Source organism: Silene latifolia, chromosome 1 (genome assembly GCF_048544455.1).
Source record: "Silene latifolia isolate original U9 population chromosome 1, ASM4854445v1, whole genome shotgun sequence".
NCBI classification, from domain to species: Eukaryota; Viridiplantae; Streptophyta; class Magnoliopsida; order Caryophyllales; family Caryophyllaceae; genus Silene; species Silene latifolia.
This window is the reverse complement of record NC_133526.1, coordinates 19833864-19850029: the sequence shown is the minus strand read 5'-3', so window position 1 is coordinate 19850029 and position 16166 is coordinate 19833864. Positions and strand designations below refer to the sequence as shown.

The following is a 16166-nucleotide window of genomic DNA, read 5'->3' as shown; positions in this document are numbered from 1 at the left end:
GTCCATGTGCCAGACTAGATTTTATTATTCCCATTATAGATGATTTAAAATCTAAATTTCTTCCATCTCTTAAAGCTGCTATAAAGCTTTCCGGTAATCCTTCTAATGTTAAAGGCTTAAAAGCTATTTGAACTAACCCTATATGGAGGAATCTATAATCCTTTTTCCTATAAGGTTCTAGATCTTTATCATTTAGCAATTGTAAAAACATTTCTTCATTATCTAAAGAAACTGATTCTTCTGTAGTCTTTACTACTTGTTTTAATCCTAGACTCTCAAAAAAGCCTAGTTCATAAATCTTATTTACTTCAATTTCTGGAATAGTCCATTTATTAAGTAGATCCAAATTTTTAGGTAAATCTACTTCATAAGTTGCACTGTTTTTAACAGTTTTCTTGTTACCAAGAACGTGTTTTATCAAGCTCATAAGGATAAAATCAATGTTGAACTATAACTATCTAAATTCCTTAATTAATCTTACTACATATCACAACTGTTGTTATATTATTCCCACCAAATTTTTGAAACACTTTCCACAACGGCTTACACGCAACAACAACGGCTTTTAACCGTGGTGAATACTTTCGACAACGGTTTAAGTAAATAACCTAACCGTTGTAAATACCTTTTACAACGGCCGCTTTAACAACGTCCGCTTTTTGTTTTTACAACGGTTTTTACCCGTTGTTATAGCCTGTATCTGTAGTAGTGGAAGTAAAATAAGTAAATGTGTTATTTAAGGGGGTGATATGAAAAGTAGTTGACATATGAGTCCATATAAGCACAACACCAGAAGCTTGTCATTGTGGTAGTTTAAAGCTTAAAAATGTTGTATCATGAAAATCTTATGTGGCAAAGGTAAACTAGTAGCAACTAGCTTATCATTGGAGATGCTCTAAGTAACTTATCCCAAGAGGGGCATAAATGAAGAAGTCTTGTAGAGCATGGTTGGTTATCTTTTACACCCACTATAGAAGTATATGCTAATTGAGTTTATTGTTAGTCTCTGTCGTTGTTTTATATCACTTTGCTAACATCATATCTTTACTTTCTCTTTTTCTTTTTTTTGTTATAAGCAATAAATTATTTTTTATTTTTCCTATCCTAACTACCAAGTTCGGTCAATTTTTGTCAACTTTCCTACCTTGACTTCATTTACATACGTGAGGTGTTTTATCTGCAACCCTTCCACTTAACACCACCCAGCCTAACGTACTAGCGTCGCCACACCTATCACTACCAGGCCACCCAACCTCGCCTCAAGAACAACCGCATCAACTTTACCACATGCACCCACCACCAAATCACGCACACCCTCATAAGTCATAACTCACAATCACCATTGAACCACTTTCACCTCCACAAACATCACTATTAAACTGTCCTTACTACCCAGCCATCACCATCATACATGTCATGTCCTTAATCATTATAAATGATCACCCAAAATAACAAAGAATTAAGCAACGGGAAAACATAAATCAACTAATTTACGGTAAAAACATTCCAAATTGAGATAAAATCAATGGTAGAGATCTAGAGGTGCACGGGTTAAACGTTCGTGGGCCACCCAATGGTTATAGCCTTATAGGATTGATACACACCCATTATATAAGGAGGGGTATTTTAGTCATTTCAGCTTAGTTTTAGTTATTCTCCCCATGGCTATATAAGCCACTACTTAGCTATAGTTTCATTTTTATCGATTATGAATGAACTTATGAAAAATTTCTGAGATTTCTCAGCCATTTAGAATCTAGGTGGAATTTCCATCACAATTCTACTCTTGTAGCCTATCGGATTTTATATTTGAACAGCTACATTTCTATCCTTTGTTTCCGTCTTAAATTAGATCGGATTTTATATTGAATAGGATAGCTAGCAAAGGTCGACTTGGGTTGGCAATGAAGATAAAGATTGAGTGATATCACGTGGTGTTAGTAAGAGGAGTGATAGATAATGTCCCTCCCCTCACTAGTGAAGGATTCAGAACTTCAGATTGCCTCGTCCCACTTGATGGCTAAATTATTCAAAAATCCAGATAACTAAGTAATCATGCTCTTATTGGAGATGACAAACTTTTTTTTCTTTCTTTTTTCAATTTCCCTTTTTTCCTTTTCAGAATAAAATATCTTTTTTGGATGTTTTTTTTTACTTAAGATTAGTCAAATATGAAAATGACTTTTTTTTTATTATTATTTGGTCACTTGAATCTAAAGGTGATCTGAAAATACATAATTATCGAAGTTTACTTTCTTTTTTGTTTTTTCTTGGTTTTCTCAAATTTTTTTTTTGGCTTTGTGATAATTTGCCACTTTGAAAGATGGCAAACTTATAACGAAAAGATTAATCGATTCACAATACTAACATAAAATCGGATTAAATTATTAGGATAAGTAAAACTTCTTTTTGAATTTTTAAAATTTGTTTTGACATTTTTTAATAATAAACAAATAAAGCTATGCATGATGTTACAGAAACAAGAAATACAAATTACATCATAACAATTTAACAAACACATGTACACGACAACAAAATGTCACGAAAGTTACCAATACTCCAAATTCACAACATATATCCACAAGGTCACATCACTAACAACAATCACAATGCAACAACAACTTCATCCAAGTAGCAATTCAAATCCTCCCTACACTTAAATTTGATAACATGTCCTAATCTCAAAGAACTAGAGAGGACAAATGCCCTGTTATTTTGGATTTAAAGTCACTTAATTTAAGTTCACCTCAGATCCTATAAGTTCAGCTCAGATCGTATAAGTTCAGTTCAGTTCAGATCCTATAAGTTCAGTTCAGATCTTATAAGTTCAGTTCAGTTCAGATTCTATAAGTTCAGTTTAGTTCAAATCCTATAAGTTCAGTTCAGGTCCTATAAATTCAGTTTAGAAAAGTTATATACAGAGTATTATTTTTAAAAACCGACGCAAAAACATTTGACATTATTAATTATTCGATACATATATACATTATTATTTTTAAAACAAAATTATCACTCCTTTCATTATTTTTTATCGTAATATAACGGTAGTATAATGTATGAACAAACCAATGTATATAAAGCGGAAAAATGTTATTGTAATACCCGCCCTTTTAGGGACCCGTTGTGTAACACTCCCTCATACCAAGGTGCCTTACCAGGACCACCCTACCATGAAAGTGTGTTACCATCTCGGTTGCCCGAGGTTAGTACATATCAAAAGCGTCTGAATTGAGCACATTTATTAAAATGCCATAAAGAGTTAAAGTTTACATCAAACCAAAATCCAAAACTGATTCAACAAAACAACTCCAATGTCTGACAACTAATGGAATCAAAACTAAGACTCGGACGGTGATGCTATGACTGGTGATGACAACGCTACCATGACTGCCCCAAGCTCACCACTAATACCTGTCAAGGCTGCTCACCATCCCCGAATGGATCACCGCAGATTCCACAAACAACAACGGGGTCAGTATTACTCAATCAATATAAGACAAACAAACGAGGTAACCAGCTGATCATCCTCCAACCCCAGTCTCCCGATCTCACACAGTAACCGACTACACACCGAAGTGTGTAGCCCTGCCAGATTACCCATCGCAATAGGTAATCCTCGTCGCCAGTGGGTGACCGCAGCCGATCCCACCTAGTCCAGCTCATCAACGAGCGACTAACAATCCCTGTCCCTTAATGTGCACACCCCCTCCCGTGGCGGGTTCCACGGAGGGCGAACTAGGGTGTGAAGCCACTCCCGCAAGTGACTCCACCACAATCACAAACACACAGTATCACAATTGTCACAACATCTCCACACCAACACCGCCACAACGACGCCCATACTCCGATGATCAGCAGATAACAAATAACACAAAACAACCATGTCTTAAACAATGAACAGTAAACTGAGTAGGGAAAACCCTACCTTAGCAATCAACAGTAGAACGAAACTCGAACCATCAGAAAGGCTCCTATACGAAGTCTTCTCCTATACAATAACCACATAACACAATTACACATTGTACAATCCCCCGTATCTCCCAATTCCATAAATACAATAACCCCAAAAGAATACAAATGACATGGAAATGAAACTTACCAACAGTGGAAAAAGATATTATACGCAAGGACCACGACGATTGCACACACAACGAGATTAAGGGATGATTAGGGAGTGATTAGGGTAATCGTAAAATGATGAGGGTTGAAAATGATGTTTAGAAATTGACGCGGAATATAAAAATAACCCTAAACATTCTCTAATCAAACCGGTAAAATAACACTCGCCAGACCGGATACTCGGTCGAGTAAAGCTATACTCGGCCGAGTATCCTTTACTCGGTCGAGTATTCTCCATACTCGGCCGAGTATTCCTTGGCAGAACCAACAAACTCCACAATTAACACTACTCGGCCGAGTAGGCTCTACTCGGTCGAGTATACAGCTTAATAAAATCCGTAGTATTACAGTCTTTCCCCCTTAAAAAGAACTTCGTCCCGAAGTTCACACTCCAACCTAAAACGAGACACCACAAACACAAAAAGGCACACTATAAAACACAAAAAGACTTTCCACAAAACATTTAGAACTACACAAAACACCACCAACCCGACTCAAAATAAGACAAAACACAGCCGCAACCATCTCCTACCCCCCTAAAAAGACAACGGTTACGTCCCCGTAACCAAACATACCTGATCAAAAAGGTTAGGAAAACGTTCTCGCATAGCTTCCTCGGGTTCCCATGTGGCTTCCTCCACATTGTGATTAGACCAAAGGACCTTGAGTAAGACCGTCTCACCATTCCTTGTCTTACGAACCTTGTGATCAAGAATCTCTTTAGGAATCTCGGCGTAGGACAAGGATTCATCAAGCTTGATGTTCTCCATCTCAAGGATATGCGATGGATCACTCACATACTTCTGAAGCTGAGAAACATGGAAAACATTGTGGACTCTATCCAAAGCTGGTGGCAAAGCTAATCTGTAGGCTACCTCGCCTATACGGTCTAAAATCTCATTAGGACCTATAAACTTTTGACTTAGCTTACCCCTCTTCCCAAACCTCATCACACCTCGCATAGGTGACACTTTCAAAAGGACCTTGTCTCCTACTGCGAACTCAATGTCCCTGCGGTGTAAATCGGCATAGCTCTTCTGACGATCTTGAACTACTCTCATCTTTTGACGAATTAACTGGACTTGCTCAACCATATCCTGTACTAGCTGAGGTCCCAAGACCACAGCCTCAGAACTATCATCCCAACAGACTGGACTTCGGCACTTCCGGTCATACAAAGCCTCAAAAGGTGCCATCCCGATACTCGTATGATAACTGTTGTTGTATGAAAACTCGATCAGATCAAGCCTGTCTTCCCAGATGCCCCCAAACTCCATGACACATGCCCTCAACATGTCCTCTAAGATCTTGATGGTTCGTTGCCTCCGACCATCGGTTCTTGGGATGAAAGGTCAGTACTCATCTTCAAGGTTGTACCCATCAACTCCTGTAGTTCTTGCCAAAACTTGGATATGAATCTCGCATCACGATCAGAAACGATCAGAAACGATATCCTTGGGTATACCATGTAACCGAACCACATGCCTCCTGTAACCCAGTGTCAGCTGCATCTTAGACCAAGTATCTTTCATAGGAACAAAGTGAGCTGACTTGGTTAACCGATCAACAATCACCCAGATCATGTTATTACCTTGTTGTGACCTAGGCAACCCCACAATGAAATCCATAGAGATTGACTCCCACTTCCACTCAGGTACTTCCAAAGACTGTATCTTACCTTGTGGTCTCCTTTGTTCACCCTTGACCCTCTGACAGGTCAAACATCTGGCCACAAACTCAGCTACATCTTTCTTCATGTTTGGCCACCAGAAAGTCTTCTTAAGATCTTTGTAAAGCTTGTCACCACCCGGGTGAACTGAATAAGGAGTGCAATGAGCCTCCGTTAAGATCACTCTCCTCAACTCCGCATCCTCCGGAACACACCATCTCCCATCAAAACAGACGCTCCCATCTGTATGGATAGAAAACCTGGAAACTGACCCGCTCTCTACTCTTGACTTCCATTCCTGGATCTTAGGATCAAGCTCCTGTTTACTCTTAATGTTCTCATATAACTCTGGCTCGATCGTCAAATCCCCGATGGTATCTCCCTTTCTTATCATAAAGATCCCCATCCTAGACACCTCATCCCTCAGCTTTAGCAAGGACATGGCTGTACATAGCGAATGAACGCTCTTTCTACTCAGAACATCTGCAACAACATTAGCCTTACCCTCGTGATAGATGATCTCCATATCATAATCTCCGATAAGCTCCATCCACCGTCTCTGTCGCATGTTAAGCTCCTTCTGAGTGTAGATATATTTTAAGCTCTTATGATTAGAAAACACCTTAAAGGTTGCTCCATAACGGTAGTGCCTCCAAATCTTAAGAGCGAAAACAACTGCACCCAGCTCCAGATCATGAGTAGGGTAGTTCTCCTCATATGGCTTCAGCTGCCTTGATGCATAAGCTATGACTTTCCATGCCTGCATCAAAACACAACCAATACCATTCTTTGAAGCATCGGTATATACCTCAAAGTTCTCGCATCCCTCTGGCAAAGCTAGGATAGGAGCTATGGTCAAGCGTTCCTTTAAGGTCTGAAACGCCATCTCACAACTCTCATCCCAAACAAATCTGGTCTCTTTCCTCATCAAAGATGTCATAGGCCGTGCTATGGTAGAGAAATCTTTCACAAATCTCCTGTAGTAGCCAGCAAGGCCTAAGAAACTCTGAATCTCAACAACATTCTTCGGTGATTCCCACTTGGTTACGGCCTCAATCTTACTAGGATCCACAGATACTCCCTTCTTAGATATCACATGACCCAGAAAAGCCACCTCCTCCAACCAGAACTCGCACTTAGATAGTGATGTTGGGGTTTGTCGCACTCCCCCAATCAAATAATTAACTCAACTAATGTAGTAGGGTAGTCGAGGTCGAACCACAAGGAGCAAGGGTGATTACTAATCGTTTTGATTCTTATGTTTAGCTAAGTCAAAGGAAGAGGATTGATAGGTAAATTAAATAGGTAAGCTACATTAAATGACTAGCAAATGAAACTAAATATGCAATAACTAAATTAAAATAGCAAGCTAGGTGAAATACGGATTTACTCAATATATAAAAGGACCTAGGGCGCGACTAAACCACCGACATTCATAATAAATCATGAGTTCCTTCAACTAGTTGTTAAGGGGGAAGTGTATTGGGTGGAGACGCCTCTAATTCGCCCACCAACTCCCTTCCGGGCTCATGGTGGGACACTAGTGATACCGAATCAACTCCCTCCCGGGCTCATGACTCGATTTCCCCTGACTCAAGACTCAAGGCTCACCAAAGTGGGCCCACTCCTCTCACCTCTTATCAAGATCAAGGGCTTAAGCCCGCGATAAACTCCCGGTCATCCCTACCCTTCTCCCGAAGGCGAACTTCAAACCGAAAAACAAAGGCACCCCACTTGGGTTCTCCCTCCCGGGCTCAACCCAAGTCGGCACACGACCAAAAAGGGGTAATGTAATCAATCCCAACCTAACCAACTCCCGTTGGTGGACAAGGGTCAAAACCGACAATTACTCCCAAATAGACACAACAATTCGTTTCCTTTGTTTAAACCCAACAACCCCACCTCAACAACTAATTTAATGAAACTCGATTAGATAAATTACTCATGTTAGGGTCTAATCGCACCCTAGTAAGAATACTACTCACTAATCATGGTTATAAGGGCAAAATAAATAATAAAGATGGATTCTTTAAGTGTAAACATGATGTAAAATTGGATTCTACAATTAATCATGCAATTACCCAACAAATCTAAGAGGAAATGCTAATTTAACTAAGAAGAGCAAGGATTAAGACAAAAAGACTCAAAATTTAACACAATCACCCAAAGGTTCAACCTTTAGATGAGAAACAACAATGGTGAATATGAATAAGATGAACAAGATAGAGACAATAACAATCTAACAACAAAAGAGAGGAATTCAAGCATAAACAATTAACAAAACTTGAATGAAAGTAAAATGTAAACAAATGAAATTAAGGGAGAGAATTGTACCAATAACATGGAAACTTGAATTGATGGAATGAAGAACTTGGATAAACAAGAGATTGATTAAACTAATTAAGGAATGATTACAAATTTTATTGAAGAAATATTGAAAGGGAAATATTTAGGGTTCTACAAATATTGAGAGAGTAAGAGAGACTAATTTCTACTCTAATTTCTAGAGTGGTGTCTCCTCAAAAATAAGAGAGGAGCCTTATATAGATCCTCTAATTACAAGTTTAATTGAACTAATTATAATAATAGTAACTCTAATCATAACAATAATAATAATATTAATAATAATAACCATAATATCTCTAATAACACTACCACTAATTATAATAATACTAATAATTATAACTCTAATTACTCAAAACAACCGACATCCAAAACATGGACAAAACAAACGAATTTTTTGGGTAATTAGTGTTAATTACCCACTTAATTTGACAATTAGCGTTTAATTTAACATAATTTGGTTACTAGTGTCCACGTCATCGCAGAATTTTTTTTTCCAGTTTTTTGGCAAAGCCGCTATACTTCTTAGCGGCTTGCCTCTTTGTTACTGAAAAATTTGGTCCTCAAGTTACAGTAGCTTATGCAAGTCCAAAAATTGAGTTCAAATAGCAAAGCCGCTGAGGAACATAGCGGCTTTGCCAAGAATTGTAAAAAAAAAACTTCAAGCTACAAAGCCGCTGAGAAGTATAGCGGCTTTACTCAATTTTTCCTTGCCAAACACTCCAGTAGCTACTGTAAGTCTGGAGTTGGTTGATAACAGGTAAAGCCGCTATGGTTCTTGGCGGCTTTGCTAAGTTTTTGAAAAAAATAAAAGTTGTAACTACAGCTACCTCCCACCCACGATTTGGGACCAAATACAATAACAGAAACCTGCAAATAAAGCTCCAAACTCAGCATGAGCAATCACACACACACATGATTGAACTTCCGAAAACATGTTTCATTTGATTGAAAACGTAAAATAAAAGATAGTGCATACAAAGTACTTATAAGGTACCAAATCTAAAGTTCAAACAAAGTAGCTAAAAGTGTTTTACATTGTTAACAATTCCAACTAATTTTACTTTGAAATCAAACTAATCTTAGGCCAATCTCGAGCGTGCCCTCTTTCCTTTTTGTCTTGAAGTTGAACCGATCGGTGTTGCCTCCTCTTGGATAGAGGTAAGTTAAACCGCTCGGTGTCGTAAGTCATATCTTGGAGGTACATTGTGTGGAGGGCTTGGATGATCGGCCTCGGTAGGTAGGATTAGATGCCCGTGTCCCGTGCGTTGCAAGCACTCGAGTGACATTGACTGCATTTCTTTCACCATGTTTACATGTGATAGTGGCACACTATCCGGCATCTCACCAAGCATAGTTGTGGCACGTTCATAGTTGTATACATGACCTTGACTCTACAAAATTGAACAAATAACAAATTATACAAAGGTTGTTAAAAATAATTAAATAGCAAACATGTAAAGGTTGGTAAAAATAATTAAATAGCAAACAAATAAAATTATAGAAAGAATTACTTACAAGTAACATATTGTCCGCCGCATTTGGATAGAAATTGTGTCTCTTCTCATATAAATCCTTGTTTTGTGTCTCGGCACTAAGCGGGCTAATGACTAGACGAGTGATTTTACGATACCATTCTAGGTATGGATCATTGTAGTCAAGATAACCCTTGTAGGGAAGACCGCGAGGAGTCAATCTTGATTTGCGGTTGTTCCACTTGTCAATGCTCAATCTATGCAATTCCTCATAATTAGTCGCATTTCCCCGTCGATCTATCTTGTGCAACTTCTTAGAAGTCTTGCACGAATTGGGTAGCGTTGGATGCCAACCAAATTGCCTAACAACCCTCTCCGCATAATGCCACTCAACCGCCTCAAAGCAAATGAGTGGTGCATTTACAATCCACTCATAAGGGTCTTCGGTACAAATGTCGAGGAGAAGGGCAAGGACTTCCCTAGAGTATGGTTCCCAAGTAAACATGGAGTCGGTCATAGTATCAAGAGCATGCCTAAATGTGACTAATCCAAGCAAGTGATCCGTATAAGAACGGTCTACTCTTAGCCACCTACAACCTAGAGGGTCAACACCCGGGACTACTTGTGAACCAATAGGGTTCTCTTCCCCCTCTATTTGAGGTAACATAATGGTTGGACGACCAATAGATATATGCTCCCAAGACCAAAGTTGCATTAGGAGAAGACAACCACCTATCTCAATGCTTCCTCTCCTAGAAGTCGTACACAAATGTCTATACAAGTAAGCAAGTGTCGCACTCCCCCAACTATATTCATTCAATCTATCCAAATTGATCAAAAGGGGGAAGTATAACAATTGTACTCTATTCCCACTTTTATCCGGAAAGAGCACCGTACCAATCAAGTATAACAAATAAGCCCTCACAAATCTATGTACTCGCACCTCACTAGCATCTTCGGGTAGGTCTTGGTAATGGGTTCTTAACCAAGATAACTTCAATGCTTGGAGGGATGCTATCTAACAAAGCTCTAGCATTCGCATTGATCAAACCTATTTTCTCCATACCTAAGTCAAATTTTCTAATTTGATGTTGCATTGCTGTCTCCGAGAAAGTTGATTTTAAATCGGAATCTTTGAACATCTTGTTGATATTTGATGCATGATGTCTAATACAATACCTATGAAAAGCGTATGGCTCTTCCCAACCACTTCCCGGTTGACTCATTGACTTCAAAATACCCGCATGGCGATCGGACAAGACACAAAGACCTCTACGATTTGTCACATAATGTCTTATGCAAGCCAAAAACCAACTCCAATTCTCATAGTTCTCCTTCTCAACAATGGCAAACGCTAACGGAAAGAGTTGTTCATTTGCATCAACTCCCATTGCAATCAACATAGTCCCACGATATTTACCATAAAGATGAGTGCCATCTATGGTAATTATTGGCCTACAATGTGGGAAGCCTTTGATCGAGGGACCAAATGACCAAAAAACTTTATCAAATTGTTGGACATTGGGATCATTAGTGGGCTTATTGACAAAATGGACGGCGGTTCCCGGATTAACCTCTTTTAAAGCATCTAAGTAACGGGGAAGATAAGCATAAGACTCCTCCCAATCTCCATAAAGATCCGCCAAAGCTCTTTGTTTTGCCATCCAAGTCTTCCAATAAGAGATCTTGAAGTTGAACTCCTTTGTTATGGATGCCCTTAACAAACTCACCTTAGCCCCCCAATCTTCTTTCACAAGATGCTTAATAGCATTGCTAATAAACTCCCCCCTTAAATTTGGATGATCAAGAGATGGTTTCTGAACCACACAAGAAGCTTCATGTGGCCCTTCGTATGACACAATTGTGAAAACATCCATATGGATGTTTTTTTTAGTGGCTCTCAAATACCAACTACAAGGTGACGGTTGTCTATTACATTTATAAGTCACGGTGTGAGGTCTTGATTCGGCAATTTTATAAACTTGGTTTCTAGCCACGTTGTAGGTTGTCACAACTTGTCGCAAAAGCTCTTTGCTTGCAAAATCTTGCCCCTTACTAAATTCCTCACCACTCTTAAATGGAGCCACACATGACTTATACCAACTATTTTCATGCCCAACATCTAAAGCTCCAAGTTCGATAAATTGGGTGTTAGTACATGGTTGAGAAACAAGGTCTACCATATCATCCTCATCCTCACTCAACAAAAGCAATGCATCCTCCTCTTCAATCCCATTTTCAATCTCATCTCCAAAAATATTACCATCTATGGCCACTTCGTCAACATGATTACTTGACAAAGACACATGCTAATTAGGATCCTCAACTTGACTAAGCATATTTGTGAATGACAAATTAGGATCTTCTTCAATAGGCTTTAACTCGATAAACAAATCCATGGAACCGGCTTTTGATTGACACACAATTGCCCACAAAGCTTTCAAACTACGATCATTATTGAAGGATACTACTTTGTAACCTCTTACACTTGGAAATTTTATTTTGATATTTAGCTCAAATTTTGATCTATCAACCTCTAAAGACTCATAAATTTCATTCTTGAGCTCATTAAAACTAATATTACTACTAACAAGAACAAAGGTTTCACAACCACCCTTATAGCTAATATCTTCACCATTTACCACAACTTCACCATTCCACCAACAAGTCAAAGGGTAATTATTCACCTCCATTGTAAATAATCAAACTAAATACTAAGCACAACAATCAATCTACTAATTTCAACAATTACAAACTAAATAAAACGAAATTACTAATTAAAAACTAGATAAAACGAAATTACTAATCAAAATAAATCGAAATTAGTAAACAAAAGTTGGGGATTAATTGCTACTCTATGCACGAAACTAGTACATTAGGGATGAATTAATACCTTTAGATGAATATAGGATGAACTAGGTTGATGGATAGCAAATGATTAAAAGAAATTAGGACGAATTTGGATGACAATTTGGGGTTTTCGCAACTTAGGGTTTCGAAAATAAAATTGGGGATTTTCTGGGTTTGTGTAAATAAGAGAGTGATTGTGTTTACTCGGGTTTTTTTTTTATATAAGAGGCAAAGCCGCCATCTTTCTCAGCGGCTTTACTCGATTTCAGTTTTTTTTTTTTACGCACTTTGCTAAGCCGCCCAGGTTCTTAGCGGCTTCCCCTGTTTTTTGTGTGCCTCACAACTCCAGTATCTACTGCAATGTCTGGCATGGAAAAAAACATAAAGCCGCTATACTTCTTAGCGGCTTTATGACTTGCAATTTTTTTTTAATGAATCCTTGCGAAGCCGCTAAGAACCTCAACGGCTTTGCTATTTGTACCCATTTTTTTGCACTCCAGTAGCTACTGTAACTTGAGGACGACATTTTTCAGTAACAAAGAGGCAAGCCGCTAAGAAGTATAGCGGCTTTGCCAAAAAACTGGAAAAAAAAAATCAGCGATGACGTGGACACTAGTAACCAAATTATGTTAAATTAAACGCTAATTGTCAAATTATGTGGGTAATTAATGCTAATTACCCAAAAAATTCAAAACAAACGACGGAAGGAAGAAAATAGCAGCAAGGGATGTCCCAGCCGGGTGCCTGGCGGTCGGTGATGGCACCGGCTGGGAGTTATCTGGAAACTTGGAGGAATTTGATGGTATTCCCAGCCGGTTGAGGGGACGGCAGACGGTCAACCGTCTGGGAATGCACTGATGGTGAAGTTGTTGATGGCGGTTGTCTTGGTTGTTTGATGGTCGCTGAAATGATGATGTCAGGTTTTCGGGTTTGAAATGTGGAGCACGACTGATGTGTAGAGGAGACGGGTTAATCGACCAATGATAGCTGCTGGTCGTGCGATTTGATGAGCTCCGATTCGGGTTTTTGATGCTTCAATTATTGGCTGCCAATAGTTGTCAAATGAAGGTAACGAGATAGTTTCATGCAAATTAATGGAGGTGAGGAGTGTGCTTGGTAAAAGGAATGACAAACGTTGTAATTGGTAATGAAAATTTGAGGAACTTGGCTATTAACACCTCCATTTTGATCGTGTGTATTTGTGTAACAAAGGACGAAGAACATGAGGTAGCAGGAGAGTGTTAATGATTTTTGGTCAACTTATATGCCAACTTGACTTTGGCTCATTTGCTCTAATTGTGTATTACTTGACCCGCCTTGCTACATTCACTTCGACCCGTCTTTAACTCGCCTCAATCCGACTCGCTCCTTAATTTCCGTCTCATTATTCCTCATTGCCTACACGTTATTGTAATAAAATGATATTAATATTAAAACTGAATAAAAATCCGACTATATAATAAATATATCTACGGCGACTAATTATTACTCCCTCCTATTCTATATATTCTTCCCTATTTCCGTATTCGGTTATTCCGGTTTTCTTCCCTATTTCCTTTTTTAGGTTGATTTGTGTGGTCCAAATTCAATGACATGTGGGGTAGTGTGTTTTGTGTGGTCCAAATTTAATTTCTTATTTCTTGTGGCAAAAGGAAAGGGGAAGAATATATAGAATAGGAGGGAGTATAAATTAGTAAATCAAATGAGCTATAAGACAATAAAAGCGCACAAAATTGAGTTGAAATAAGGTGCAAATGAAGGATAAAATGTCACTAAAATACTACTTATCAGATAGCTTGGCATAAAGTTGATTCTCTCTCAGAGTCTGCAAGACTATCCTCAAGTGCTCCTCATGTTCTTCCTTAGTCTTAGAATAGACTAAGATGTCGTCGATGAAAACAACCACAAACCTGTCTAAGAACGGTGTAAAGATCCGGTTCATCAAATCCATGAAAGCTGCTGGTGCATTGGTCAACCCAAAAGGCATCACCACGTACTCATAATGACCATATCGAGATCGGAACGCTGTCTTAGGAATATCCTCATCTGCTATCCTCAGCTGGTGATAGCCCGACCTCAGATCAATCTTGTAAAACACACCTGCTCTACTTAGCTGATCAAACAGGTCATCAATCCTAGGCAAAGGATACTTGTTCTTCACTGTGACACGATTGAGCTCTCTGTAATCAATGCACAGTCTCATACTCCTATCTTTCTTCTTTACAAAAAGAACTGGGGCTCCCCACGGTGACACACTAGGCCTGATATAACCCTTGCTTAGCAACTCATGTATCTGCTTTTTCAACTCTGCTAACTCTTTAGGTGCCATACGGTAAGGTGCTTTGGATATCGGACCTGTTCCCGGTTTAAGCTCCACGCTGAAATCAACATCCCTCTTGGGAGGCAAACTCGGTATCTCCTCAGGAAAGACATCATCAAACTCTCCCACCACAGGTATCTCAGCAGCTGTCTGCGGCTCTACTCGACGATCTCTCACATGACAGAGAATCAAGGGGCACTTCTTCCTCAAACATGACTTTAAAATCACAGCTATGAACTTACACTTAGGTTTTACCACAAACCCCCGATAGGACACTCTAACACCCTTAGGACCTTTTAGGGACACTCTCTTTTGCCGACAATCTATCTTGGCATCATACTTACCCAGCCAATCCATCCCAACAATCACCTCAAACCCATCCATAGGAAACTCTAGCAGGTCTACCAATAAATCTACCCCTCCAACCACCATAGACACTCCCTTATACAACTTGAGAAACGACACAGACTCCCCCGAAGGTATGAACACATCATCTTTTACATCCTCGAACTTCCCCAAACCCATGGACAAGGCATGACTTTTAGACACAAAAGAATGGGTAGCCCCCGAATCAAACAAAATAAAGGAGGGTACATTATGAACAAGAAAGGTACCGGTAACTACATGAGCATCATCATGTGCTTCCTGTTTGTCCATCATGAAAAGATTCCCACTGTTTTTCTGTCCTCCACCCCGAACTGAAGCATTGGAGGTACTTGGCTTGGCTGCTGAATCCTGGGTGGTGCTGTTGTTCTGACGCTGATATGATCCACCACCACTGCGGTTATAACCGCCCTGGTTGCCCTGTCTACCTCTGTTGCCCCATGAACCTCCCGGTCGGTTACTAGCAAAACTCTGAGTTGACCCCTGAGAGAAATTCCCCTGCCGAGCTCCTGAACCAGTGCCGGGCCTGTAACTCGTGCATTCCCGTCTCCTGTGGCCTACACCACCACAGTTGAAGCATGTAAGGTTAGAGTTGTCACTCACACTCCGACCTCCATTCTTTCCCCAGCCACGAGATCCCCCCGAGAAACCAGCTCCACCAGAAAAAGCCTTTGCATGGTTGAAGTTCCCTTTCTTGTTGCCCGACTGGTTGTTGCTTCCACTGTCAGCCTTCCTCTTTTCAGCAGCAGTCCTCTCATCGATCTCTCTTGAGAGATCTACCATTCTCTCAGCTTGGCCCGCTCTTAGGTACACTTCCTTAAGGTCAGTAGCAACCCCAGCTGGCATACGACTCACGATCTTGGCAGATAAACTCCTCTCAAAACGGAGAGCCAAACCCCTCTGTCCTAGCTGCATGTCCTCAACATAACGAGATAGCTCTAGGAACCAATGATAGTAGTCAGTGACTGTCATCTCCTCAGACATGGTGAAGGAATCAAACTCAGAC

At 39.7% G+C, this 16166-nt stretch overlaps 1 protein-coding gene across 1 annotated transcript; it reads right to left on the bottom strand.

Annotated features, from left to right (window-relative positions):
• Positions 1-10553: 10553 nt before the first annotated feature.
• LOC141641473 (uncharacterized) lies at positions 10554-11789 on the bottom strand. Its single transcript, XM_074450131.1, has one exon. The coding sequence runs from the start codon at positions 11787-11789 to the stop codon at positions 10554-10556; it is 1236 nt and encodes a 411-aa protein (XP_074306232.1).
• Positions 11790-16166: the final 4377 nt, after the last annotated feature.